The 26,729-nt window shown below is 46.3% G+C and overlaps 1 protein-coding gene across 1 annotated transcript in view; it reads left to right on the top strand.

Annotated features, from left to right (window-relative positions):
- Nucleotides 1-26,729, top strand: part of DCC (DCC netrin 1 receptor) — a 502,453-nt gene that overhangs the window by 237,848 nt on the left and 237,876 nt on the right. Inside the window, exons 3-5 of the mRNA XM_051642548.1 lie at nt 5,493-5,777; nt 22,190-22,340; nt 23,123-23,259. Coding sequence (XP_051498508.1) covers nt 5,493-5,777; nt 22,190-22,340; nt 23,123-23,259 — 573 coding nt within the window. The remainder of the gene's footprint in view (nt 1-5,492; nt 5,778-22,189; nt 22,341-23,122; nt 23,260-26,729) is intronic.

The raw sequence follows: 26,729 nt of genomic DNA, 5'->3' as shown, positions 1-26,729 counted from the left end.
ACACAGCTGAAGTGTTTGAGCCCAAACTCTCCCTTAAATCCTCTCTTATCTCTTTACATCTTATCTATCTACTGGGGGCCAGCAGGAAAGCTGGGGAGAGACTTTTTAGAGGGGCATGGTGTGATAGGTTGAGGGAGAAGGGATTAAAACTGGAACAGGGGAGACTGAGGTGAGACATGAGGAGAAAATTCTGTGCTGTGAGGGTGGTGAGACCCTGGCCCAGGTTGCCCAGGGAAGCTGTGGCTGCCCCAGCCCTGGCAGTGTTGAAGGGCAGGTTGGATGGGGCTTGGAGCAACCTGGGCTGCTGGGAGGTGTCCCTGCCCATGCAGGGGGTGGGACTGGGTGATCTTTAAGGTCCCTTCCAACCCAAACCAGTCTGGGATTCTAGGAAATATTGTTGCTTTTACAGTCACCTATAAATCTGTGCCTTGTTTCTCTGACCTTGTTGTAAGTTGACCCAGGACAGAGATTCCCTCCAGACCTCTGCTACTCTTCCAGGTCAGCTAAATTATCCTCCTCCCTAAAGGGGAGAAGGGCAGAGATTGCCCCTTGCAGTCTTCACCTTGGAGGGCCACCTAAAGACCAGAAGACTTGACAGCAAGGCTGGCCAGCTACATTTTTCCAGGATGCTAATGGAATGCTAAACACAAATTGCAGAAGGAATTGTCTCGCCCTTCAACGTGGAGGCTCGGAAAAGCAATCACAGTTTGGTCCTCCTGAAAGCAGGCCAAGTGCTTTGTTTGGCTTGGAGGTGGGGATGAATCTGGCTGGAAACATCCAAGCTGCTTGCACTTCCCTGGCACACAGCAGGATGAGTCAGTCCCAAATCCAAAAGCAAGGAGCCACATGCTAAGAGGACAGCAGCAAAGCAAGGGAAGTCGATTTGGTTTTGACTCTTGTTCAATGAATATTAAACATCATCCAGTCTCTTTAAACCCTTCACTTCTGACCTTCCTTTCAGTGTGTCCAGGGATGGTGGCCCTTCGTTTTTCTTTGCAGAAAGTAAACCCTTCTTCAGCAGAGCTCACAGGCTTGAATTGTGCTTGAAGCTCATTCCCTTAGGAGGATTTTTCTCCTTTCTGCTGAAAACTGGAGAACTCAGCATGAACCAAACTTTCCTCTCCCCACCTTGGCTAATCCCTGATATGTATTGCAGTTTGTGGGGGCCCCAAAAGAAGCTCTCACTCCATTTTTTTGAAGAGGAAACACTGATATATTTACAGAAGAGATTAGGACAGCCTGGTTTGAACCCAGCTTACCTTATATTTCTCTTGTGGCCTCGAGTGAGCAAGTCCATCACTGCAGCATCTTCACCAGTGCCTAAAAAGCCCCAGGAACTCTTGGCAGTTAGAAACTGCCCCATTTTACAAGCTGGTGGGACACCAGTTTCTGTGGCTTTGCTGACTTTCAATATCTTAACCTGTATCTTAGAGACACAGCTCTTCACCTGTGAAATCTAAATATCATCTCTTGTTTACATGAGAATATAGATTCAAGACTCTGCACTCAGATATGCATGTACACACACACTAATATAATAATTTAGTTAATTGTGTACAGAATTCTGTAACTGTCTCTGCTTTGGTTAATTTGGACCTGTCTGCTTCTGTGCTTCAGAAGTAATTACTTGCATTTCAGTACCCAATTTTAATGCCTCCATCCCTCCTGCAGACAAGGGCCGAGGACCAGAGTCGTCCTTGTTGAAGTCTGACAGCTTAAATCAAGCTTCCAGATTTTGAGCTGGGTCTTTTCTTCCTGTGGTTGCAGCTGCTGGATGCTGAGCAGCACAGGCAGATCCATTTCAGGATCTCCCCAGGCTTGGGGCAAAATTACACCCGAGACGTGGGGAAAAATAAAGGCAGCAAATATGAGCAGTAGAAGTTTATTTCTCAGGATGTTGTGATGTTCTTGTCCTCTGAAATTCTCAGTTACTTTTCAATATCTGTTTTGATGGAACAGTTGAGGACACAGTTGTTTGTGTGACGTTGTTGATAGTGGTCATAAGCTCTCAATTCATAGAATCAGGGAATGGTTTGGATTGGAAGGGAGCTTAAAGATCATCCAGTCCCAACCCCCCTGCATGGGCAGGGACACCTCCCACCAGCCCAGGTTGCTCCAAGCCCCATCCAACCTGCCCTTCAACACTGCCAGGGATGGGGCAGCCACAGCTTCTCTGGGCAACCTGGGCCAGGGTCTCACCACCCTCACAGCAAAGAATTTCCTCCTCATGTCTCACCTCAATCTCCCTCTTCTAGTTTTAATCCATCCCCCCTCATCCCATCCCTCCCTGTCCTTGTCCCAAGCCCCTCCCCAGCTTTCCTGGAGCCCCTTCAGGCACTGGAAGGTGCTCTAAGGTCTCCCTGGAGCCTTCTCTTCTCCAGGCTGAACAACCCCAACTCTCCCAGCCTGTTTCCAGAGCAGAGCTGCTCTTGGATCATCTCCATGGCCTCCTCTGGACTCCCTCCTAAAGGTCCATGTCCTTTGTGTAGCCGCCTCATTTAGGTAACCCCCATGGGCTCTTCTGTTGTCTGAAAGCAAGAAATTTCTTTGTCTGGAGCAAAGTCCTGCTGTCTGGACTGAGTTTACAGGAAGCCTTGGGAAATGGGAGGACTAATTTAGGCATAAGGGACAAATGCTCACACATTATTGATGCTTATGTATTTGTTCTCATCTCCTTGCTATGATGTTTTCCTCTGGCATACCTTAAGTCTGATCCCAGCTGGTGGTTAAGTGTCATTTGAAATACTCTGCTCCTAACAGGGTGAAGCATTTCCAGTGTCAGATTCAAGTCTGAGGAGGGGTTGAACTTTTCTCCTCTAGAAAACAGGTAATAAGAAACAGGCCTGTGATTATTTGATCCGTCCTCTTCTGGCCTCATCTGCTCTGGGATCACCAGGCAGGTTTTCATCCTCAGCTTCTCAGAAGATCAGGACCCTTCCTCTCCTTCACTTTGCACTGAGGTGCCCTTTGTGGCAAGCTGGTTCCACTTCCATCCACAGAAACCTTAACTGCCCCCATTTCATGTCTAAAAATGCAAAGGCACAAACCATCTTATTCATATCAAGTTGACTGTACTATTAAAATCCTTCCCTTTTGGGTCCTCCTCCTTTTCCTGTCTGCTGGCACCAGGACTGGCTGCCCTGGGTGGGTGACAATACTTGACACAAGGTATTTTGAAATACAAAATGTCAATTTGAATTTTGATTTTTTCCCTCCCTCTGATTTGGTTCTTCCCAATCAAAAATCTGACTCTCCAGCTTTTCCTCCAGCTGCATCTCCTTGCAGATGGCACAGCTTCCAGTCCCAGATGATGGGGGTGGCTAGAAGAACAGTTTCTTTAGTTCCTGACTCTGTGAATGAACCTGGACACGCCACGTCTGTGCTTGGATGATTTGGTGTCGTCTGCAGGGCTTGTTCTGAGCTGTCTGCTGCATGTTATTGGTGCACATCTTCTCAGGGTTATAAATGGGAGCTAGCAGACAAAAAAAGAATATAGAGCAACTGAAGTATAACAGCTTTTTGGAAGCCAGCCTGTGGAAGAGAGAATTAGACAGCAGTTTCTAAAATATTTACATTTCCAGATGCACTCAGCCATGTGCTTCCTATTTTCTGAAGCAGGCAGAAGGAAATCACTCTTTGTCATTCCCTTGGTTCCTCACCCTTCAGGTATTGTGTGAATTGAAAGGGTGTGTGTGTGGGGGGGGGAATATGAGTCTTGATGCTGAGTAACCTTGCAGGCTTTAATTGGAAACCAAGCATTGAAAGCAGTTGTTCTCTGGGGGATTGTACTGAGTGCTAGGAAATTGCTGAAGATGGAATCACTCGACTTCTTGCAGGCCCTGAGATCTGTCCCCCAAGTGATAAGGCTTTTTTTTTCTGAAGGGAACATTAATTGCTTAATAATTGGGTCTTCTGTAAGGAGAGATGCTGACGGGCTGCCAAGGAGACTGGGTGGGACATGGTTCCCTGAGCAGGTTTGGGTGTAAGACATGGAGATGAGCCTGTGACCCTTGAGCTCTAGAGTGGAGCCTCACTGAGGGTCTGCAGTGTTTTTTCATTCAAGTCTATCCCAAAAAGTGACTTTCTTGGAATGTGTTGCCCAGCCTGTTCCCTTGAGCCAGCTCCAACATCTCTGGAGGTTGCAAACCTGCCCTTCAAATAAACCAGCATAAGCCAAGAGAGCAGGGATGGTTCTCAGAAAACTTGTATTATGGTCCTGCAGAGAGAGGAAGAGGTTTTGAACATCATCTTGGCAAAAAAAAAACCAAACATGGTGAGTGTCTTTTCACAGCAAAAAGTTTGTCTGCAACATCCTGATCTTTTGATCACTGTGAGGGTGGGGAGACCCTGGCCCAGGTTGCCCAGAGAAGCTGTGGCTGCCCCATCCCTGGCAGTGTTGAAGGGCAGGTTGGATGGGGCTTGGAGCAACCTGGGCTGGTGGGAGGTGTCCCTGCCCATGCAGGGGGGTTGGAACCTGATGATCTTGAAGGTCCCTTCCAACTCCAAAAATTCTGTGAATCTGGGATCATCCTCATTTCTCCGATTTGATGATGCTTTTTTAAACTTGAGAAGAAGAGTTGGGATGCCTGCAGAAAGGGAGAGGGTGCAGAGACAGGGCAAAGCTTGAGCTTTGTGGGGACACAGCAGGTTTGGTGCCTGTCCATGGTTTTTCCATGGGGAAAAAAAATCCCTTGGTGGCAATTGTTTCAATCCAAGTTTTTATGATCAATTGTTGGACGTAGCTGTCTTTCCTCCTGGAAAAGTCTGCAGCATTCAGCAGCTTTCCATCACCCTGTTTTTCTCTTCAACATTCTTTTTTTGAAGTGAAAGTGTTGACCTTCTTGTGTTCTTCTAGCTTCACCAGCCAGGTCCTCTTCTTACCAGCTTTTCCTTCTGCAGCCCACGAAGGACGGGGTCCTCATGGTTTTGCACAAAGTGAGGCTGGGCCACCTGGGCCTTGAGGAATTCAATTCTTCCCTGCTCTTGAGAGTCAAAAATGGGGGGGGTGTGAAACCAGACACGTTTAACAAACTTCATGATGTGACCCAAAGAACTTCTTAGAGTGTTTGCTCCTTGTAGAGAGAAATCCCTCTAAATAACCAAGATGTGACCGGAACAGTTTCTTGACCTTAGGTAGTTTTACTTGTGCTTCCCTTCCAATACCCCCCTGTTGTGAACAGTTGGGATTGCATGATGGCACATCTGGTCCATTTCTTCCTGAGTGGGTTTGTGAGTCATTTGTTGTTCCTCTTGATCCTGCTAATGCATCTTTTCTTTGCTCTTAATGAGTGTCACTCCCAAAGGCAAGTGTTAGTCACCCCACCATGACAGCAGATTCCCAAGTAGTTTTCAGACTGTCTCATGAATTTGGACTTGAGTTCTTCAGTCAGGATTGTTAACAAGCTCTACATCAGCATGGAAACAACATTCTGGTATCAGCAGCTCAATAATTGCTTGGGTTTAGGGTTTGTTTTTTTTGCTTGTACTTGCAGGACCACTGAGGTTTCTTTCCCAGACGGAATCTGTCACGGCTTTTGCAGGAGACACCATCCTGCTGAAGTGTGAAGCTGTTGGTGAGCCCATGCCCCTGGTGCACTGGCAGAAGAACCAGGAGGACTTGTTGCCCAGCCCAGCTGACCCGAGGGTGGCCATCCTGCCCTCAGGAGCTCTGCAGATCAGCAGGGTTCAGCACGGGGACAGCGGGATCTACCGATGCCTGGCCAAAAACCCCGCCAGCTCCAGAACTGGGAATGATGCTGAAGTCAGAGTTTTGGCAGGTAAGAACTGGACCCCTTCTACACCACTTTCTTGTCTGGCTGTCTCCTTTGTTCCTCAAAAAGAGAAGCCACTCCTCCTGGGCCAGCTAGGCTGCTTTATCCCACTTCCTTTCCATTTATTTCTACAAGATCCCAAGATGTTCTTCATGTAGAAGAGCCTGGAGACCTTTAGAAGCAGTTAGATGTGAAGGTGAGGAGCTGACCCCAAGGGAAAGTGTTCATGCTGCCTGACTTCAGGTGCCTAAATCAGATATGTATGAAGCTGGTTTCTTTTACGTGGTCAGTGGAGAAACAAATACTTCAGGCATTGGAACAGGCTGCCTGGGGCAGTGGTGGAGTCCCCATCCCTGGAGGTGTTGAAGAGTTGTATAGACATAGTAATTAGGGATATGGTTAGTTAAGGACTTGTCTGTGTTAGGTTAACAGTTGGACTCAATGATCTTGAGAGTCTTTTCCAGCCTGTGATTCTGTGATTCCCATCTCACAGTGCTGGTGGGAGCCCTGGAATTACTTCTCCAGGGCATTCTCTGGAAGAGCTCATCTCTACTCCGTTGCCTGGAAAGGGAATTTGTTGGGATCAGCTGTTGAATTGACCTACTCAAAGTCAGGCTGCTGGATGCTTCAGTGCCTGGTGTGATCTACCAAGCTGTCCAAGCTACAATTTGGGGTCTGACACAGTTTAACCATGACACATGATGTTCCTCAATTCACGGCCAAGTGAGCATCTCACTGTCCCTCTTCATGAGCTCAACCAGAGTTGGTTGCCCCTGCAGTTTCATGTCAAGAGCTGAGCACCAAAAGAGTGGTCTGCAAAAGGCACTGCTGCAAAATCCCCTTCCCTTCTACGTGCTGACATGTAGTTAATTAAACTAATTGCAGCAAATAAACTAAATTAAGTACCTAGAGTTAGGATTTTGGGGGCTCTGCACTTCCTAGACAATGTTGTTGGTTGGCATCGTTTCTCGTGGAGTGAGAGGTCACTGAGCAGGACTCTCAGACTTCTGAGGTGACCCAAATCAGGAAGGCCAGGACCAGCTCTAAGGAGGTGGCCATGTGAAGCCTGGTGAGTTCATCCTCACTTCTAGGAGTGGTTTATAGCTCTGGGATTTATTGTAAAGGAATTTGAGGAGTTAATTTCTTCTGCATTTGTGATTTGACAGCAAACAAATCACCCCCCACTCTCTAAACTTGGAGTTGCAAACCCCATGTCCTCACTCTGTGCTGCAGGAGCAGGTGTTGATCCTTTTTGGAGCTGCAGAGCAAAATTGTAGCTGGAGGAGCTGGCAACAGAGGAAGACCATGTCACCTGGAATTCCCTGGGGGGTTTTCCCTATTTTTGGGGGGTCCCAGAGTTTGTGCCCAATCTCCCTAGCATGGACCTGTCCCCCGTTGGCTGGTTTATCTCATGGGCTGGTCCAGGTTGGATCTTCTTGGGGCTTCCAAGCTCACCATGAACCTTAGAGCCCTGTGCTGGTCCTTATCCTCAGGGCAGCACTGAGCCATTCCTGCCCCGTGGCCATTTGAGATCCATGGGGAAATGATTGGGGGGGTTTTTTTCCCTCCAGATGTCTTGATTCAAAGGAAGAAAATCAGAAACCTTTGTGTCTTAGGCCAGACTTTTCTCAGCCTCCTCAGAGTTAATTTCCTCTGCCTCTACATTTCTGATCATTTGTGGCTGGATTGATGTTTCTTCCTGGCTAAACAGCCCTGCTCAAGCTTTTCTGGAGGAGAGAGGGGACTTAATTGATCTCTTCCCAGCATGTTACAATTTGGTACCAGGGAAACATTGGAGCCAATAATGAGGAAAAAAAATATACCAAGGAACTCACGGGGTCCATCAGGCTTTTTTTTGGCTTAGGGCAAACAGCACAAGGTCTCATTTGTGGATAATGTGAGCAGACAGCAGCTCTTCTAAGAAATGAGTAGTGCTCCTGAAAGAAAAATTCAGATCTTATTGAGCCTCTTGGGAGTTTGGTTCTCCTCTGCACGCTTTGATGGTTCAGAGCCAGCTGATACTTGGCTCCTAATTCTGCCTCTCCTGGTTTTTTTTGTTGGTAGAAATCTGCCTTCACTTGCAGCTCTCCTCTCCTATAATTAGTGAAGGCAGAATATTCTGGTATTCTTTTTTTTCTTTTCCCCTGGTTCCTGGGGACACAAAAAAACCCCACAAAGTCTTAAATCCCATTCAAAGGAAGAAGCAACAAAGCAACATGAATGAATTAATAGTGTAGGCAATCCAGAATCACTCTGTATTTTTAAAAATGTTGCTCTTCCCAAAGCTTGTGGTTGTGATTTGTTTGAGCCCCCCAACCTGGCCAGGTTTGTGGTGAGCTGGATTCAATCCTGGCACGTGGTTTCTAGTCTTCTCTGTGGCTTCCAAAGAGGGTGTAAGGAGAAAAAAAGAATGAAGGAGAAACATTTAGTCCTTTAGTGAGAGTGTCTGTGGCTTCAATACTTGATGTGACATGATGGTGGGTCTGGAGATACCAGTGTCTCCTGATGATAGGAAAATGAATCATCTGACATCATACAGGTTAGAAAAACAAAATATTGGGGTGAAGAAATGGCTGATTTCTGGACAGCAAAGTAAAATTCACCCTGCCAGGCCCAAATCTGTGATTCCACTCACCATGTAAATGAAGAAATAGTTCAGGCTTCAACCTTGGTGACCCAAGAGAAGAGGTTTGTAGGCTCATGAACGTGTCTGGTTGGGGGGACAAAGTGTTGGGCAGGAAGTTTTTCCTTTGCTGACACAAAGACTCTTTCCAAGTGCCCATTTGCAAGTGTTTTTCCCTCTGGGCAGTTGGGTTTTTAGCTCTGGAAGGGGCAGATTCTCCCCCATAAACTCACAATAAACCCAGGGTTCACCAACAGCTCCAACCCCCCCATCAGAAACCAAGTGCCAAATGGACAGGCCACCTGAGAATGGATTTTGAAGCACTTGTATTAAAAAAAAAAAAGCCCAAGAAACATGAGCAAAACTCATGAGGAGTTTTGCACGTCAGGTTTAATCTGTTGCTCTTAATTTTAAGAGGAGCCAGTGCAGCTTTTTTTGCAGAAAGCTCATTTCAAATGCAGGAAGAGCTGGGTTAGGGGTCTAGAAACTTAATCCCAGGTGAAAAGTTGCAGCAAATACTGGGAACACGAGGAAATACTCAAAGAACTGCATGTGCTCCCTGAATTAATGTAAAGGGGACAATGCTACCAACCAAAAAAAAAAAGGCAAAAGATCTCATGGAAGCCAATATTAAGGAATTAGTGCTCAGTCGAGTTCATTACTTCTGTAAATGAATGAGGAAGTTTCTCTGGGAGGTCTGCACACTTCAAAAATACAGATGACTTTTTCCAAGCAGCAGTTGAGTAGTTTGGTGCCTGAAAGCTATTAATTCTCTATTTATACCTTATAATCCTGCATTTATCAGGAGCTGTTCAAGGAATCTGCTGCCATTTATTATTGTCTGTTGTGGAGGTTCCTTCGCTCTACACTTGTCTCTTGAGCTGCAGCACAAGATAATGGGACAATCTCATGTAATTCCTTAGTTTTTAGTGGGAGTGGAGCTTGGTTGCTGGTTCTTCAGCCCTTCTTGAGAGAGGAGTAAGAGCAGCAAGAGAGGAGTGAACTGGAATGGATGCCAGGAGAAGGCACGAGGCAGGAGAGGCTGATGGTCAAGGTTGAGTCCCTGCACACCACAGAAGTTGCCTGGTGAGCTCAGCCTTGCTTTGGTGCTCAACTGAGTCAGTTTTTTTGAAGAAGAGCAGCTGGCATGTTAGACATCTTTAAATACAGATGTTGTGGTGCTGAGAGGGCTTTGCAGTTAGTGCTGCCTTGGCTGGACTTGGGGTGGTTGTGTACATGCAGGAAGCACCTCATCTGAGGGCATTCCATTTGGGAAGCAGCTGTATGGGAAAGGAGAGGGTCCAGTTCTGGGGTCCCCAGCACAGGAAGGACGTGGAGCTGTTGGAGAGAGTCCAGGGGAGGCCCCGGAGATGCTGGGAGGGCTGGAGCAACTCTGCTCTGGAGCCAGGCTGGGAGAGTTGGGGTGTTCAGCCTGGAGAAGAGAAGGCTCCAGGGAGACCTGAGAGCACCTTCCAGTGCCTGAAGGGGCTCCAGGAAAGCTGGGGAGGGGCTTGGGACAAGGGCAGGGAGGGATGGGATGAGGGGGGATGGATTAAAACTGGAAGAGGGGAGATTGAGGTGAGACATGAGGAGGAAATTCTTTGCTGTGAGGTTGGTGAGAGCCTGGCCCAGGTTGCCCAGAGAAGCTGTGGCTGCCCCATCCCTGGCAGTGTTGAAGGGCAGGTTGGATGGGGCTTGGAGCAACCTGGGCTGCTGGGAGGTGTCCCTGCCCATGCAGGGGGGTTGGAACTGGGTGGTCTTTCTGGTCTCTTCCAACCCAAACCATTCTTTGATACTCAATTATTGTTTTTTTTTGAGGAGAGTTTTATACTAAGTCTGGAGGAAGGTCTGGCTGAGCTCGAGCACCTGGTTTTTGAAGCTCAGCTGTCAGTTCCTTCTGCAACAGCCTGAGCTTGGAGCAGGTGCAAAGATGCCATAAAGTTTTCTCCTCATCTTTTATACCCCAGGAAGGGTCCCTGTGTTGTTGTACACACCCTAACAGCCAGTAATGGTCTAAGCCAGGTCTTTAGGTTATTCTGAACCTCAGCAGCTAGTGTCTTACTGTGTTTATTCTTAAATGAAAACAGATTCCTACCAGATGTGGCCCGTTTAAAGTAAAGACTGAACTTGTGAGTTTGTTTCTTTTATTTAAAATCTAACCAATTCCACATTGATGTTCCCCAGTGGCTATTTCCTGCAGGGCTGCCTTGCCCTAATTCTGGTGAGTACATATAAAAACCAAATTAAAGCCACTGAAGGTAACCAAACAAAAAAACCCAGCAAACAAAAAGTGATTTATGGCTCAGAAACCGTGGGGGTGCTGCAGGATTCCAGCCATGAGTCCCCTCCACAGATGGATCCAGGTGATGGTTGGAGCTGAATTCCTCTATTTTTATGATCTTTTATCAGTGAGATGATGCACCAAAGTGTGGGAAACTTGTGGTTAGAAGCCAGGAGGTTTTGGGAGGGGATTTCTGTTCCCTGAAGACCAGCTGGATATGAGTTTCCAACAGGAGAATGTAACTTAAATGTATGTAAATGGAGAATAGTTCAGAAAAGGATAGAATCCTCTTTGCTCTATGTTGCTTGATTTTGGGTAAAGACATGAGAAATGTCACTTGAGCCTGGAGACCTTGGTAGAATTGCTGGTAGTGTGCTCTGGACTTGGGGGGGAGGGGAAAGAGTCTTTCATCAGCAGTGTTTTCTGAACTAGATGAAAAACTAATGGCTGAAAGGAGTTTAACACTTAAACCAGGAACAGTCGTTGAAACTGTTGGTTTAGGTAATGAGTTTTCCAGCTGGTCTACTGGGAGGTGTCCCTGCCCATGCAGGGGTTGGAAGTAGATGATCTTGAAGGTCCTTTCCAAGGCAAACCATTCCATGATTCCGTGATCTCTTTATATCAAGGTTGGATTTTCAGTTGCTGCTCCAACTGCCTTTCAAAAATGACCAACGAGTGGATCAAAAGCCTTGACACAGAGTCGTAGAAAAGACCTTCAAGATCATCCAGTCCAACCATCCTCCCTACCACTCAACCATCTCCCCAAGCACCACGTCCACCTGTTTTTTGAACCCCTCCAGGAGCGGTGCCTTCAGCACCTCCCTGGGCAGCCTGTTCCAAGGCTGCTGAAACGGGCTGATTTCTATTTCCTGCTTCATTTTTCCCTCCTTAGGAGAGATGGGATGGGATGGGGTGTGCCCTGTCCCAGCCCATTCATTATTGGATGGATTTTTTTTCGGGGGGGAAAGACTTTCTTGGTGGGTGAATAGATCCTCCTAAGGTGTCATCTGGTAAAGCCACGTTTGAAGACAAGGCAGAGGGGTGAGAGCACTCACACTTGCTCCTGTCCTACTGTCTTCATCATCTGCCCATGTGCATTTTTACAAGGTAGATTCCTGGTTGGAAAAGTCCCAAACGAGCAGTCACTTTATAAGCTTAACTATATTCTGACCCTTCATCAAGCAAAGGTGAAGTTTCAAATGCTTATTAGGAATCCTGGGGAACGAGCTGTTTCGCCTCTGTCCCCTACATAAATCTGATTAATATCAATCATCTCTTGCATAACACACACAAATCATCAGTTTCCCGTGGATAATTGCTGGTCATGCTGGAAGGAAAGTGAGCAGGGAGATGGAGACCTACCTAGAGTCCCCCAGATTTAATGCAGATCAAGTATTTTAACAACAGTATGTTGATTATTTCTGGGGTTTTTTTTGGGGGGAGCAGAAGTTGGTATTTGGAAGGTTCTTGGTGTCTGGGGAAGCTGGTGACAAGGAGGTGGCTGGAGGCTGCTGGTGCTGCCTGGGGGACCAGAGGCTGGCTGGAAAATGGGGGGGGGGCAGTGAGGGACCAGGTGGGTCACTTGAGATTCAGCACAGATCCCACTGTCCCAGTGCAGTCCACAAAGAATCCCAGACAAAGAGGGAATTGTTGGAACAGCTTTTCCTTCTGCCTTTGAGGTTTGCTTCGTACTAAACAGCAGCACCAGAGCTGTAGCAGATAATATTATTTCAGAATGATAACTAATAATATCATGCTAATTAACTATTAGGAGTGTTGAGGACTATTATAGATCCTAAACATCAGAGATGAAGGTTTGGCATGTAATGAATTTGTAGGTTTGGTGTTTGTTTTTGTTGTTGTTTTTTTTTTTGGGGGGGGCTTTTGTTTAATTTTTAACATTTAATTTGTAACATTTAATTTTTAACATTTAATTTGTAACATTTAATTTTTAACATTTAATTTTTAACATTTAATTTTTAACATTTAATTTTTAACATTTAATTTTTAACATTTAATATTTTTAACATTTAATTTTTAACATTTAATTTTTAACATTTAGTTTTTAACATTTAGTTTTTAACATTTAATTTGTAACATTTAATTTGTAACATTTAATTTTTAACATTTAATTTTTAACATCTAATTTTTAATATTTAATTTTTAACATTTACTTTTTAACAGTTACTTTTTAAAATGTCCTGTAATTTCAAGCATCTGGTTTGATGTTTCAGAATTGCACCTAATTTTAAAATTCCCTTTCATTGCCTGGGTGACATTGCTTCTTCTCTCTGCCCACTACCCCACCTGGCTGGCAAAACATGCAGTGTTTTCTTATCAGCATGACATTTTGTGAAGTTATCTCTTCCACCAAGAGAGAATTCCCCTGTGCAGGAGTCAAGTTAGGAGGAATTGAAGTGGAAAGAATCCAGTGACTATTGTGGAGGTGCAAGTCTATTTTAGAAATATAATCCAATGTCCCTAAGACACATTGACCTGAAAGGCAGTGGAAGGACAACCTGAATCCTTCAGCATTTAGTTCCAAAGACATCAGGGGAGGGGGGGAAAATACTGGAACAAATCATCTGATCATAATTATGAATAAAACCTCACAATTTCTGGAAAGTCAGATGAGTCAAAGATGTGGAAGATATAAAGAGTTAGTGAAGTTTGGGGGGTTGGAACTAGATGATCCTTAAATTCCCTTCCAACCTTAATGGTTCTATGATTAACTTCAGGGTACAAATGTTTTTTTCAAATAGAACTGAAACAATAATACCATGAATGGATGAAAGGAATAGAGCTTCTTTCAGTATTTACAAGGCAGAAAAGTAAAATGCTCTTTAAAAATAAATACATGTGCTTGCATACATGACATTGATTTTTTTTTAAGTTATTTTTATATAAAAGAATTCAAAACTTCAGTCCTGTGGTCACCCCACTGGCTTAAAATCTTGTGTAAAATGTTCATCTGCCCCCAGATAAAATGCAGCTCCTGGAGAAGCTGAGAAAGTCTCAGGACCATTAATTATTGACCATAGATTTTAAATACTGAGGTTTCCAGGGGTCTGCAGCAAACACCCCCTCGAGCAGCTGATGGTTTGTCAGCCTGGCATCTTTGAGGCACAAAATTAGATGGTCCATGCAATTAAAACCAGTCAATATCAGTGTGTGAAAGCCCAGGTTTTGGGGATGATTTGCTATAGTAGGTTTCTAGGAGGATTTCTTGCCTAAGACATTAAAGAAATTGAAGATCAATATAAAATCTATTTGCTAGATAAGATTTTGTAGCCACCAGGTCTCCAAATAGGAATGGTTACTGAGCAGGTATTTGGGTTTTTTGGGGGGTTGCTCCTTGTTTCCAAAAGCTGCACAACCTTGTGTTTGATTGTTTCCTTTTTATTTTTTTCCAACTCCAACCAGACTAGGACTGGGAGCAAAACTGCTCCTCCCAGTTACAGTGATAGGTCTGCACTGGAAAGCTTTTCTCAGGTTCTTCTCTGGATTCCCTGCTCCGTGACTCCTTGTGTCTTTGCATCTCAAGGACAATGTGGGTCCAAGGCAAGGTCTGCCAGAGCTCAGCTGGAGGGTGGAGGTGGTGCTGTCCTCTCCTCAGCTCTGTCCTCTGGTGAGAATGTAGTTGAGGAGCAGGTTCTCATTCTGTAGAAACTTTCCCTCTAGCTCTTGAGTGGCTGAAGGAAATAGGCACCTCCTTTTATCTAGTCAGTCCCAACAGGCATTGTCCCTTCTCTACCCCTGCAGGAAGAAACTGGAGATTATTTTACCTGAGGATCTCAAAGAACCAGTCAAAGGCTTTCCAGTACCTGAAGGGGCTCCAGGAAAACTGGGGAGGGACTTCTGTGGTGAAAGGTCAAGGGGGGATGGATTAAAACTGGAAGAGGGAAGATTGAGGTGGGACATGAGGAGGAAATTCTTGGCTGTGAGGGTGGTGAGACCCTGGCCTAGGTTGCCCAGGGAAGCTGTGGCTGCCCCATCCCTGGCAGTGTTGAAGGGCAGGTTGGATGGGGCTTGGAGCAGCCTGGGCTGGTGGGAGGTGTCCCTGCCCGTGCAGGGGGCTGGACCTAGATGGTCTTGAAGCTCCCTTCCAACCCAAACCAGTCTGGGATTCTCTGAAAGGACTGTAAATATTTTATCTTCATTACTGATGAGTGTTTTGCAAGAAATCTTCGTTAAAGCTAGAAATAAGACCCCTGATGTATAGTCTCACATTCCAGCAGTGACTTGGCATAGTTTCTCTTGCACTCAGTATTTTTATTTAAGTGATTGTAGTCAGAACAGTGTCTTCATGCCCCAGTTTTTTTACTGTAAGAGTGACAGAGCACTGGAACAGGCTGCCCAGGGAGGTTGTGGAGTCTCCTTCACTGGAGACATTCAAAACCCCCCTGGACACGTTCCTGTGTGATGTGCTCTGGGTGACCCTGCTCTGGCAGGGGGGTTGGACTAGATGATCTTTCGAGGTCCCTTCCAACCCCTGGGATTCTATGATTCTATGATAATTTGTGTTGGTGCTGATTGTACAATCTTTTTGTGTCCCTCTTCCAGAGATTCTTCCGGTCACGTCGCATCCCAGAGTCTCTGCTGAACCAGGCTTGGGGTTGTTGGTGTGTTGTTTGTTTTTTTTGAGGGAAAGGAAGGCAGAAAGGTTGAAGCAGAAAAATGCAAGCAAGGGGTTTGGGAGGTGGAGGCAAAAAGCAAAATCCCAGAGCAGTAACCGAGTAACTGCATCCTGGTTCTACATTTTAATGCGTTCTGGATATTGAGAGATCAGTATCATTTTAATGACAGATTTCACCAACCCTGGTCACGCACAACCCTTCCTTTCTCCTTGGGATTAAGTGTTCAGCCTCTGGGCACGATGGTGAGATCAGGCTGGGGAATTTTGCCAGCCTTTCTTCTCTGACAGCAGAGAGCAAAAGTGGGTTTTACTTGGGATAAATCTGTATCTCTTTTAATCGAGTTTCGAAATGGGACCACGGACACTTAGAGAAATTCCCTCCCATCAGTGTCACATTAAAGGCATCTCAGTTCTGCAATTTGCAATATGAAGACTGCTCCAATAGAAAAATAAAATGGTACCAACAAAGGACAATGTTTTCCCAACACGTTCTGAACCATTTGCATGGCTCTGGGGTGAAGGGAGTCTTTTGTCAACTGGACAACACTTAGAAATGCAGCAGGGATGCAACACCTTTTAATGAAAGCATTTCCTTTTCTTAAGGAGCTAAAAAAAAGGTGAAGGGAGAGGAACATCTCCCTGGTGAGGAAAGACTGAGGGAGCTGGGTCTCTTGAGCTTGGAGCAGAGGAGACTGAGGGGCGACCTCATCCATGGTTGCAGACACGTTCAGGGCAGTGTCAGGAGGACAGAGCCAGGCTTTGTTCAGTGGTGTCCAGTGACAGGACAAGGGGCAGTGGGTGCCAACTGGAGCACAGGAGGTTCCATGGGAATATCAGGAAGAACTTCTTTCCTGTGAGAGTGACAGAGCCCTGGGACAGGCTGCCCAGAGAGGCTGTGGAGTCTCCTTGGCTGGAGACATTCAAACCCATCTGGACACGTTCCTGTGTGATGTGCTCTGGGTGACCCTGCTCTGGCAGGGGGGTTGGACTGGATGATCTTTCCAGGTCCCTCCCAACCCCTGGGATTCTGTGATTCTGTAAAATGCTGCAGGATCATGTTTCTCCTCAGCTACTCAGGAGCTGCATCTGTACAGCTGAATCCAAGTCCTTGCAGTTTTCTTTTCCTTGGAGACAGAAATCGATGCCATCCTCTCCACTTCCACTCGCTGAAGACCAATTTGGGAGGAGAGTTAAATGCATCCTCAACTCTTCAAAATGCATTTGGACACAAAATCCTGAGGGTTCGTTGAGGGAGCAATCAGTGATTGACTACAAAGTGTGCTGGTACAACGTGTCTGAAGCTTGTGCCTTGCATTTCAGAATGAGGGAAAACATCATCCAGGACCTTCCCCTGCTGCAGGATACATGTCTATGCTTAGTTACTTCACAATCTCAGCTGTGAATCTCAAACAGTCTCAATTACTCCATTAACCTTCCAGAAAAAGGAGATAAAATTATAATTCCTTGTGAAGACATATTTTTATTATTATTATTTGAAAGATAATGATGTATTCCCTAAGATCAGTTTAATGGGGACGGCTGAAATCACACGTTTGCAAGTCCTGTTTGTGGTTTTGGATTTGAGCTGTGTGCCATGGATTTAATGAGCATGGGAAAGGTGGGTCTTGCTGAGGCTCATTATGGCACACACTGCTCAGGGAAAAGGCTCAGCACAGAACTACAGGGCTTGCTTTCTTCAGGGAAGAGAAGATCTTGTAGGTCACCGCTTCATACTGGGGTTTTAGGTTCGTTCTTAAGCATTAATAGATAGAGATTTGTGAGAAGAAAATCAACAAATGCCAGGGACAGGTGCAGAGGAGGCTGGGAACCATGGAATGGTTTGGGTTGGAAAAGACCCTTCAAGGTCATCCAGTCCAGCCATCCCCCCAGCCCTGCCCAGGCCACCCCTGCCCCATGTCCCTCAGCACCACATCTACACGGCTTGGAAACCCCTCCAGGGATGGGGACTCCAGCCCTGCCCTGGGCAGCCTGGGCCAGGGCCTGACAACCCTTGCCAGCAAGAAATGCTGCCCAAGATCCCATCTCAGCCTCCCCTGGCACCACTGCAGCCCATCTCCTCTTGTCCCATCCCTTGTTCCTGGGGAGCAGAGCCCGACCCCCCTGGCTCCAACCTCCTCTCAGGCAGCTGCAGAGCCAGCAGGTCTCCCCTCAGCCTCCTTTGCTCCAGGCTGGACACCCCCAGCTCCCTCAGCTGCTCCTCCTCACACTTGTGCTCCAGCCCCTTCCCCAGCTCCCTTGCCCTTCTCTGGACACGCTCCAGCCCCTCCATCTCCTTCTTGTCCTGAGGGGCCCAGAACTGACCCCAGGATTCCAGCTGCCCCCTCCCCAGGGCCCAGCACAGGGGGACCATCCCTGCCCTGCTCCTGCTGGCCACCCCAGTGCTGACACAAGCCAGGATGCTGGTGGCCTTCTTGGCCAAAACCAAAATGTACCTTCAGTACCACGTTCTGCTGCAGAAGTTTGCAGTCTCTGGTCCCACAGACATTTTTGGTCAATGAATTCTTTTGATGTCCAACCCCATCCCCTTGTCAAGGCAGATCTGAGCTGAGAGGAAAACTCTGGCACGTATTTTTGATTATTATATCCCTGAAATGGTCAGAAGATCTGGAGTTTATTTCTGCAGTGTCAATATTATAGATAGTTGTTTGGTTTTTTTTTAATGAGTCTTGTTTCCCTGAGGAGTTAAATTTTACCCAGTCAGATGAGGAAAATATTCTCTTCACCCTACTCAGGGTTCAGATTTTCTTTCATTTAAGCCTAAGGTTTCACATTGTTGCCTTACTGCCAGCATTCATTTCAGATACTCATTAAAATAGAGTATTTCAACCAATTAAGGTTCTATTCTCAGGCAGCATATTCTGTAGGTACCTTGTTCTGAACATATAACTTTTTATTTTGAGGTCTTGGACTGTTAGAGCCCAGAGGACTGAGAAGAGGTGACATTATGAGTGTATGTAGGATGGCTGACCTGGTAAGGTGGGCTTTGAGCTGGGCATGGTGTGGTAGGGAAGGAGTAACTCTCCAGAGGAGGCCATGAAGATGATCCAAGGGCTGGAGCAGCTCTGCTCTGGAGACAGGCTGGGAGAGTTGGGGTGTTCAGCCTGGAGAAGAGAAGGCTCCAGGGAGACCTTAGAGCACCTTCCAGTGCCTGAAGGGGCTCCAGGAAAGCTGGGGAGGGGCTTGGGACAAGGGCAGGGAGGGGTGGGATGAGGGGGATGGATTAAAACTGGAAGAGGGGAGACTGAGGTGAGACATGAGGAGGAAATTCTTCACCTGACCATTCTGAGAGTGCTTCTATTATTATTTTTTTAAAAGAATTAGGTATTTTCTTCTTGTTGCCTTCCTGTAGCAGATACTTAAGCTGTCTAGGTGGCTTTCATTTCCATCTCTGGCTGTACCCTGGGCTCTCTGTTCAGCTGGGAATGAAGCAGCAAAAACGTTGCTTCACAACTGAGACTGTTTGGTTTCCATCTGCTTCTGAGCTGCATTTGCAGATGAAAGGGGGGGACAAAGAGGAGATGCCACCTTTTCAGCTTGCAGCTCGGTCATTAGAGACTTCAGAACAGTTCAGACAGAAGCTGAGGCTTCTCTTTGTCTGTCTTGAATGGAGCAAGAGATGGAAATGATGAAGAGCAGGCAAGAGAAGTGCTCTGCAGAGGACGGGAGCAGCAGCCAACCCTGTTCCAGGCACAGATGGCTGCTGGAGGCAAAAAGGAGCCAATCCTAAATGGGAATCAGTGTTGGAAAGAGGAACTAAGCAAGAGAAATTCTTATTCAATGGAAGCTTTAGTGGGGACAAAAGCAGAGCTAAGTTACAGGGATGTGCAGCAGTGGTATTTTCTGATGCTGAAAGGATTCGTTGCTTCCCATTCAATACAAAACTCATTTGCAATCCATCCCAGGCTAAAGCATTTTTGGTCAATTTTAGGCTGATTAAGAAATCCTAAAATGGATACTAATAACAATTTCCAGGCTCTTAGTCCATCCTCTGCCCTCTGCCAATATTGTCTCAAGATCTGAGTCCCAGTTTGGTGTTGGCTGATGCCTCCCCCTTCCTATCCTCAGCAGTTTCTCATGCTGGTGCCCTCTGAGCTCAACCTTGGGCTGGGTCTTCCTGCCTGCTTCAATGCCAACACTTTTGCTCTCACTTTGGGATGTTCATTCCATTCTAACCCCTCAGGAACATCCAACATTTTGCCAGGCAAATGACAGGCGAGGAGGAAAAATCCAAATGCAGTCTTCTTGCTTTTCCCCGTGGTTGCTGTGTGATGTTGCTTCAATCTCTGCAAGTTATTAACTGCTCTGCAGGTTGTTGACAGAGTTCTAATGAAAATATTTTCACTGGTGGAGTTCAGGAAACAGTGATGTCTCATTAACATTGTTTCCAGTACAACAAAAAACAGATTTCACAGCTCTGTAAAACATGAATTTTGCTTTCCTGCTTGTTGTTTGGTTTTTTTTTCCCCAAGTACAGAACAGAAATGTATCTTGAGCCACTCTTGGGTGGGGTTGGATTTGGCAGCTTTGCCTAATATCCAGCCCACACCACCTCTGGATTTCCACTCCTGAATGTATTGGAAGCAGCTGCTCAGCCAGATGGGTTCTTGTAAAGCCTGTGGTTTCAATTATCAATCCTCTCCTTCATCTAACTTCAAATTTCAGCTTCATAGAATCATAGAATCATAGAATCATAGAATCATAGGGGTTGGAAGAGACCTGGAAAGATCACCCAGTCCAACCCCCCTGCCAGAGCAGGGTCACCCAGAGCACATCACACAGGAAGGTGTCCAGGTGGGTTTGAATGTCTCCAGAGAAGGAGACTCCCCAGCCTCTCTGGGCAGCCTGTCCCAGGGCTCTGTCACTCTCACAGTAAAAAAATTTTTTCTGATATTCACCTTAAACCTCCTATGCTCCAATTTGTATCCATTACTCCTTGTCCTGTCACTGGTCATCACTGAAAAAAGCTTAACTCCATCTTCTTGACACTCACCCCTTACGTATTTGTAACCATGGGTGAGGTCACCCCTCAGTCTCCTTTTCTCCAAACTAAAGAGACCCAGCTCCCTCAACCTTTCCTCATCAGGGAGATGTTCCACTCCCTCCATCATCTCTGTGGCTCTGCCCTGGGCTCTTTCCAGCAGTTCCCTGTCCTTCTGGAACTGAGGGGCCCACAACTGGACACAATACTCCAGATGCAGCCTCACCAATGCAGAATAAAGAGGTAGGAGAACCTCTCTTGACCTACTAACCACACCCTTTCTGATACATCCCAGGATCCATTGGCCTTCTTAGCCACAAGGGCACACTGCTGGCTCATGGTCATCCTCCTGTCCACCAGGACCCCCAGATCCCTTTCACCTACCCTGCTCTCCAGCAGCTCAGCCCCCAACCTGTACTGGGACATTTTTCTTTGATGTCCTGTTCCCTGTATTTGCATTGCTGCACTTCTCCCTGCTGCTCACATCTTCCATCCTCATCGCTTTAACCAAAGACAATTCCTTTGTGATTTCAGAACTCTTCATGGGGACATTCCCACATCAGATCTGGGTACTCTACAGATTTGGTTTGCTTTCTGCTTTTGCCCATCTGCTTGCATCTTTGGGCACCTGACTCTGGGGGGGAGTGTTGAAAACACCACAGCCCTTCAGTTTTCTAGTCAGCTGCCTTGTTTTTAGTGGCAAACATTAAGGCAGGATGGGCATTTGGGGTTATTGCAACAGCTACCACACAATTCAGAGACCAACTGTGATCAGCCAAGATGCCTTCACAGACTGCAGCTCTTGTGGTGTGTGTAACTTCTGCATCACTTGTACCTCCTGATGGCTGCAAGTTGTGTCCCCATCTGGTTGCAGTAAGAAGTTGAAACATGCTGCTGCTGGAAACCCAGCATGAAGACACCCAGCCAGTTGCAGCTGCTGCTTGGAGCAGAATCTTGGAGCAGAATGTTGGAGCAGAATCCAGCTCATGACTTGGAGATGATTCTAGGAGATCTCGTAGTTGTTCATTTGGTGGGAATATTCATTTGGTGGGAATATTCCTTTCTCTTGTGTCATTTGGATGGCTGTGTCAGGAAACAGGGAGTACTGTTGAATGGCTGGAGTCCAGCACATTTGTTTCAACATTTGTGACAAGGAAACAAAGTCATTTTCAAGAAGAAGAACAGGCTCAGTGAAAAGCAAACAAATCAACTGATTCCCTTGGCATGTGGTTCTGTTTGCTGGTATTTCAGGCACAATTGGCGGGGGGGGGGATTTGCATCTAGGTTGTCACCTGCGTGTGGGTTGTCCCCAAGGACACCTTCAGTTGGGCAAAGGAGAATTTGGGGCACTGATCAACCTACTTATTCCTTCTCAGTTCGGGGTTTTCCACTTCTTTCATTCTTTTCTTCCTGTGTTTTCCCAACTGGGAGCTTTCCTTTTCCTCTCTCACCTGCCCTATTAATGAACTTCCCTCTTGCAACTCCAAAATAGTGTTGTTAATCCAGTACCACTCTTAAGCTCATGTATCTCTCTGTCTTTTCCTGCCACGACTGTGCCTTTTCCTGTGGCATTTTTCCTGAAACCTGTCTTTAACACCAGGCTAGAAACAGTCCTTTTTCACTTTCCCAAGAGCTGGCATTATTCTGCCTTCAAATTGCTCCCTTGGGCTCAACCTGCAAGCAGCTCTAACGTTGCCACTTGATACACTTTGTAGATGTCTGTACTATGACTCCTTTATTTTTCCCATCAGGAACAATCTTTGAAAGCCCTGGTCTCCTGGGTCCATTATTGGTCAGTCACTTTTATATTCCCAACCAAAAGGATGTGGTTTTGTTTCCATTTGTTGGTTGTTGACAGCTGTTTCTTTTCCTCTCGTAGATCCAGGTTTGCACAGGCAGCAGCTTTTCCTGCAGCGACCATCCAGCGTGGTGGCCATGGAGGGGAAGGATGCTGTCCTGGAGTGCTGTGTTTCTGGGTACCCCCCTCCCACCTTCACGTGGCTGCGAGGAGATGAAGTGCTCCCCATCAGGTAGCTCCATCCTTCATGGGTTACACAGCAGAGTGACAGAGCCCTGGGACAGGCTGCTCAGGGAGGTTGAGGAGCCTCCTCCGCTGGAGACATTCCAAACCCACCTGGATGTGATCCTGTGGGATCTGCTGTAGGTGGCCCTGCTCTAGCAGAAGGGTTTGGACTAGGTGATCTTCAGAGGTGCCTACCAGCCCTGGTATCTCTATGACTCAAATGCTTCATTTCTTTGAACAAAGTAAAGACAAACCACCGAGTGATGCTTTAAGCTCAGTAAGGTGGCTTGGAGGCCATGGGCTTTCCCTCCTTAATCATAATGAGACTGGACATGTCTCTTAACCTGCTGCTATAACTCATTTCTGCACTGAATCCAGGGCTGGAATTGAATCATAACTGTCAGCTGGCTGGGATTTAAAAGCAAAGTGAAAAGCCATCAACAACAAAGAGCCCAGCTGAGAATGACTTCATTGAATCCCAGGCTGGTTTGGGTTGGAAGGGACCTTAGAGATCATCTAGATCCAACCCCCTTGCAAGGGCAGGGACACCTCCCACCAGCCCAGGTTGCTCCAAGCCCCATCCAACCTGCCCTTCAACACTGCCAGGGCTGGGGCAGCCACAGCTTCCCTGGGCAACCTGTTCCAGGGTCTCACCACCCTCACAGCCCAGAATTCCCTCCTCATGTCTCACCTCCACCTCCCCTCTCACAGCATCGTTTACTCTGGGGATTTTGTTCAGGTAGATACAGTGCCTTACCAGGTTGTGGACCCGTGTTATCACTTTTTCAGGTCCAAGAAGTATTCCCTGCTGGCTGGCAGTAACCTGCTCATCTCCAACGTGACCGACGACGACTCGGGGACGTACACGTGCGTCGTCACCTACAGGAACGAGAACAGCAGCGGCTCCGCTGAGCTCTCAGTGATGGGTGAGTCCAGCAGTGGTGCTTTCCCAACAAGCTTTTTCAACATTCACCTTCATTCCCTCAACTCCAAAGAGCTGCAAACTGGGCAAGACCCTTCTCTGCTCCCATCAGGTGTTTGCACCCGTTGAAGCCAGGCGCTGTGAAGCTTCGTGTGTATCAGGTGTCAGTTGCTGCTGCGTTTTGTGTCTGGTGCTTTCCCTTTGTTCCTCCTTCCTGAAGCCTGATTTTTAGCCCTGCACTGGAGGTCCCTGTTGTCCATGATGTCAAGCACAGTGGGTTGAACATCAGGCTTGGAGCTGCTTTTTTAATTTTTATCAGGAACCATCAAGATGGTAAGATGAGAAAAATCCATGGACTTAGCATCTTCTCGCCTCATTAACACAAGCCCCAGGAAATCCCTGGCAATCCTCTCTCAGCAACAGTGCTCTGAGGTTTCCCACTGTCCTGCTGCTGTTGGTCATAGGCTGGACTTGAGGATCTTAAGGGTCTTTTCCAGCCTTGCTGATTGCTTCTGTGAATGTCCCACCTGATGGCAGTGCTCTCTGGGCAGAACTGCTTTCCCCCCTGCTCCTTCCTCCTGGCAAGTATTAATAGGATCTGAAACAGGTTGAAATCTAATGGCTGCCTTTCCCCTTTCTTCTTTCTTTAAACCACTGCACAATAGCAGAGCACATTAGTGTTATTCAGGCAGATCTGAAGAGTGACAGAGTTAATACTTAGTCAAACAATAACAGATTTCAATGTGCTGTTCATTTTGCATTCTGGCTTTAAAGCTTATGTGTGATAAATACTTAGTGAATAGAGCCTTAATTTGGATTATAGGATATTCCCTGCTTGTATAACAATATCCTTGCATCAAGCCATAACAAAATAGAACAATTTCTGGTGATGGAGGGTTGAGTTCTATTTTTTTGGGGTACATTAATGTAATGCATTGTTTTACTGGATAAAAAGAAGTGTGACTTAATAATTGTAGCACTTCATTGCCTGTAGAATTGTTTTAATGATAAAGCATCAAATATTGAAAAGGCAGGTAAGTTGCTGGGCAGTAGACTTTGATTTGCCTTGCTGAAACACATTGATTTCAAATCTAGTGTGCAGCAGGTGACTAATTGTTGTTTGAGAGGGAGAAATAAATTCCACGGGTACTTCACCCCAACAGTAAATTGAAATATCTCCTGTTAAGAGCAGCTGTGGCTGGAGGATCATTGTGTACATTAATGCATGGATAGATACAAACCTCCCATTAATTTCCATGAGAAATATATGGTCAGAAGCTACATCCTTTCTGTACCTTCTGAAAAATCTCTTCCTGTCTGCATTCAATCTGTGCTGCATCAGGCTTTGGTTTCGTTGCACCTTCTGCTGTACGTGTCATGTAGAAATTAAAGGCATCTGGGTTTTCATCAGAGGTACCTGATGGCACCATATGACACCACTGAGAGGATGACTATAAGGTGATGAAAAGACTTGGGGTGGTTCAGCCTGGAGAAGAGAAGGCTCCAGGGAGACCTTAGAGCACCTTCCAGTGCCTGAAGGGGCTCCAGGAAAGCTGGGGAGGAGCTTGGGACAAGGGCAGGGAGGGATGGGATGAGGGGGATGGATTAAAACTGGGAGAGGGGAGATTTAGGTTGGACATGAGGAGGAAATTCTTTGCTGTGAGGGTGGTGAGAGCCTGGCCCAGGTTGCCCAGAGAAGCTGTGGCTGCCCCATCCCTGGCAGTGTTGAAGGGCAGGTTGGATGGGGCTTGGAGCAGCCTGGAATGGTGGGAAGTGTCTCTGCCCATGCAGAGAGGCTGAACTAGAGGATCTCTAAGGTCCCTTCCAGCCCAAACCATTCCATGATTTAAGAAAAGACAGGATCCCAAGGTAGTGCTCAGCATGGAACTCACACTCCAGAAAGGTGAAAGATGCCACAATTTCATGGGGAAACCTGAAAATTTGGGGTGCATTCACCCATTTTGGAGCTCAAAGGTTGCTCAGAGTTCCTGTTCACCCACGTTCATGAGGACTTCACAAACCTAGGGCAGATGAATATCTAAAAAGTAGCTGCAGCTTAGGATTTGATGGAGGTTTCTTGCATGAGTAGAACAGTCATTTGTGACATTTACCTGAGAATGAAACATCATGTTCATCTAAGCTGCTGTTAGTACCAGAAAATGTTCAAAGGATTGCAAAGAAATGACATGACTGAACTGGAGAGGAGCTGACAGCAATCCCCTCATATCTGTCCTGCCAGAGCAATAGATCAGAGCTCCTAATTTGCTCAGAAATTGTTGATTTGTTGAATCCATCCTCACCAATAGCAACCTCTCCAATGCACTCCAGTTTCTCATGTAGTCATTAGAGCTCATCAAGAGAATAATTAATGGATGGTTTTCTTTTCTTCTCTGGTTAGCTACAAATGGGTGTTTCCTTGGTGTTTACATGCTTGTTTATTTAACTGGCTGTAAACTGCCTGTTAGTATTTTGTTGCAGGCCTGGCATTTTTTGAGGTTGATGAATTGTTAATGCAATCTGTAGAGCAAAGAGGGATGAGACATTTGCAGTCAGAGTACAAAATAATCTAAGAGCCCAATAATTATCCCCTCTGAAGTCTGAGCAGGCAACATCAGATCAAAGTTGGTTCCATCACATGGCAGCAAGATGCTTTTGATCTGTTAACTAATGTGACTATTTGCAAGAAAACTGTGTGGTTTACCCTGGAGTTCCTCTTAGTTCTCTCAAAGAGCTAAAAATAAGCCTCTCTGTGGTTGCAGGCCTAAAATTGCAAGAGGTGAATGAATTTGCAAGAAGAGATAGAAAGTTAAAACTCAGCACAATCAGTTATCCTGGCCTTTTAGCAGTATTTTTTGCCACATCTCCCTGAGTGATGAAAACTCAAAGGTCAGGCTCTGATTTCCTAGTTGCTGTATAAATCACCTGCTTGTTCAGTGGCTTGAGAGAGTGTGATGTTTAAATAAGTGTTTGAAGGTGATTAAATGTATTAACCAGTGTCAGCTACAATGATTTTCTCAATGATTTCCAGCTTTCAGAAGTGTATTTTGGGCTGGGTCTTTATTTGGCTTTGTCAAGTGTATTTTTTTGGTGGTGTTTTTTTGTGTGTCTTTTTGGTTTGGTTTGGTTTTTGGGGGGGGTTTGTGGTTTTTTTTATATATAGCTTTTTTTTCCATGTTTTGCTAAGCAAGACTTGCAAGTGTTTTAGCAAAGAAACTTCCCTGCCCTGTGTTCACAAATGTTCTGAAAAATGTTTTCCATACCTTACACCTGCTTGTGGGATCCCACTATGACTGCAGCCCAGTTTGGCACTTGGGATTTCAGGTCTTGGTGGAGGACTTGGAGAACTGTATCCAGCTCTGGAGTCCTCAGGACAGGAAGAACAAGGAGCTGTTGGAGAGAGTCCAGAGGAGGCCCCGGAGATGCTGGGAGGGCTGGAGCAGCTCTGCTCTGGAGCCAGGCTGGGAGAGTTGGGGT

The sequence above is a fragment of the Apus apus genome, chromosome Z, assembly GCF_020740795.1.
Source record: "Apus apus isolate bApuApu2 chromosome Z, bApuApu2.pri.cur, whole genome shotgun sequence".
NCBI lineage: Eukaryota > Metazoa > Chordata > Aves > Apodiformes > Apodidae > Apus > Apus apus.
Note: the sequence above shows the minus strand (reverse complement) of the source record. Positions and strands in the feature narration are given on the sequence as shown.